Source organism: Cyprinodon variegatus, unplaced genomic scaffold (genome assembly GCF_000732505.1).
Source record: "Cyprinodon variegatus isolate N-32 unplaced genomic scaffold, C_variegatus-1.0 Scaffold731, whole genome shotgun sequence".
Classification (NCBI taxonomy): domain Eukaryota; kingdom Metazoa; phylum Chordata; class Actinopteri; order Cyprinodontiformes; family Cyprinodontidae; genus Cyprinodon; species Cyprinodon variegatus.
Window position 1 is genome coordinate 112,761 of NW_015151184.1, and position 1,760 is coordinate 114,520.

Here is a 1,760-nt window from a genome sequence, read left to right on the forward strand (position 1 = left end):
TAGACCATGATATAAATGGGGAGAGCTGGGTAGCACTGTGGCTAGCTGTGCTCACTAGCTAACAGGTTAGCCTCTTTTAGCTTGGTCAGTTAGCCAGATTAAGCTACACTACTTTTAAATTGGTGTCAACAACTGTTCAATTCCTACAAGTAGAATAACTGTTTTATTTGTCTAAAATCTCTATGAAAGTCATTTTTTAAGATGTTCCATTTGTCCTTCCTGTCCTCAGATCTTAATAAAAAGAACAAGAATAAGCGGAGACTATTTGTCATCTTGTTAATCAGCAGAGCTCAGTCTTAGAATGCAGTACTTTCGTTCAAGACTGACAATGATTGTTTTCTGCTTTCCGCTACTTTAGATCACCAATGAAATATAAAATAATAGCAAATATCAATATTTGCTATTATTTTACCAATGGTAATCATATGTTGAGACTCCAAAAAAGATTTGATTCTGAAGCTTGTTGTGCCATACAGTTTGTCCAAGTGGAGTTGTCGTTTGATGATGTCATTAGAAGGGGTGGGGCCCTGAGCAGATCTGGTACCTACACTGGCAGATGTCAGGAGTGAAGTGTTACTATATTTTGGCAAAAATGGCCGCTCCCCGAATCAGTGAACACAACCAAAATTGTTTTCATTTTTTTTTACTGATAAATGCTAAATTCCGCAAACGTATTCCTTTTAGGTATAGATAAAGATCCATTGATTATTCCTTGCTGACCGGACTTCTCCTTTAAGAAGAAGTGAATACCACCTTTCAACTGTGAAACAATAAAAATATGTTTATTCAAGTCTTCAAATGGCCTAGTCAAAGTCTGGACCTTTTTTAGGTTAAGAATCTATGGCAAGACTTAAACATTGCTTCGATTGATGCTTGTTTTATCCAACCTGACTGAGTCAAAGACATTCTGCTAAGAAGAGTCGACTAAAGAAAATGTATTTATCATAAGAATTCCCCAGAATGACCCAAGGAAAAAGAAAAACTAAATAAATAATGGCTCGGCAATAAATACAAACTGGTTTCCCCATGAACTGGGAAGGAAATATGGAAGGAATGGAGCAATAAAACATCAGAAATACAGAATCAGCACCTGAAGAAAAGCATCATTAGTGTCCCAGCAGCCAGTTTATGTCCGTAACAGTTCAAGTCCAAAGATTGTGCCGGTTGGGTGGAACAACACGCCTAACGTAGGAGGAGGAAGTAAAGCTGCCATTACTCTCCTTGGGACTGCATCTGTTTGCAAAAGGCTTCAAACTGCTGCTGCTCCAACTCTGTCATCACCTTGTTCAAAGCATATATCTGAAGACGAGACAGAGACAATCAGGAATTAAAAACCAAACGACTGAAACACCGTTGCAAAAGGGGGGGGCTGTATAATACCTCTGCTCTCTGTCGCTGTTTGAGCTCCTGTTGTGCAGACTTCTGCTTGGCTCGGTCTCCTCTGGTCGGGGTCGAGTTCAGCTTTGGTTTGTCCTTACGGCAGGCCGGCTCCATTATAACGCTTTAACCCAACCTAGGAAAGAAAAAATTAGGAAACTCTGAATCTGATGGGGCATAGAGGGGAGGGGCGGCCTAGTGGTTAGGGCATAGAGCAGGATTAACCAATTAAAAATCAGTAGGGTTCGAATAAAGAAAAATCATCACCCAGCAAAGGTCCGGGGACCTCGTTGTGTAATCCTTTTCAGGGGTTGACGTTTAGGATTTTTACTTGCCCAGTATAATTTTTGATAAATATAGTTCCTAATATTCACTTTTGTATA

At 39.8% G+C, this 1,760-nt stretch overlaps 1 protein-coding gene across 1 annotated transcript in view; it reads right to left on the reverse strand.

Moving 5' to 3' along the window:
* Positions 1-6: 6 nt before the first annotated feature.
* Positions 7-1,760, reverse strand: part of svbp (small vasohibin binding protein) — a 3,576-nt gene continuing 1,822 nt past the window's right edge. The window contains exons 2-3 of the mRNA XM_015395226.1: positions 1,381-1,513; positions 7-1,299 (exon numbers count right to left, since the gene is read on the reverse strand). Coding sequence (XP_015250712.1) covers positions 1,213-1,299; positions 1,381-1,494 — 201 coding nt within the window. The 5' untranslated portion in view covers positions 1,495-1,513 and the 3' untranslated portion in view covers positions 7-1,212. The remainder of the gene's footprint in view (positions 1,300-1,380; positions 1,514-1,760) is intronic.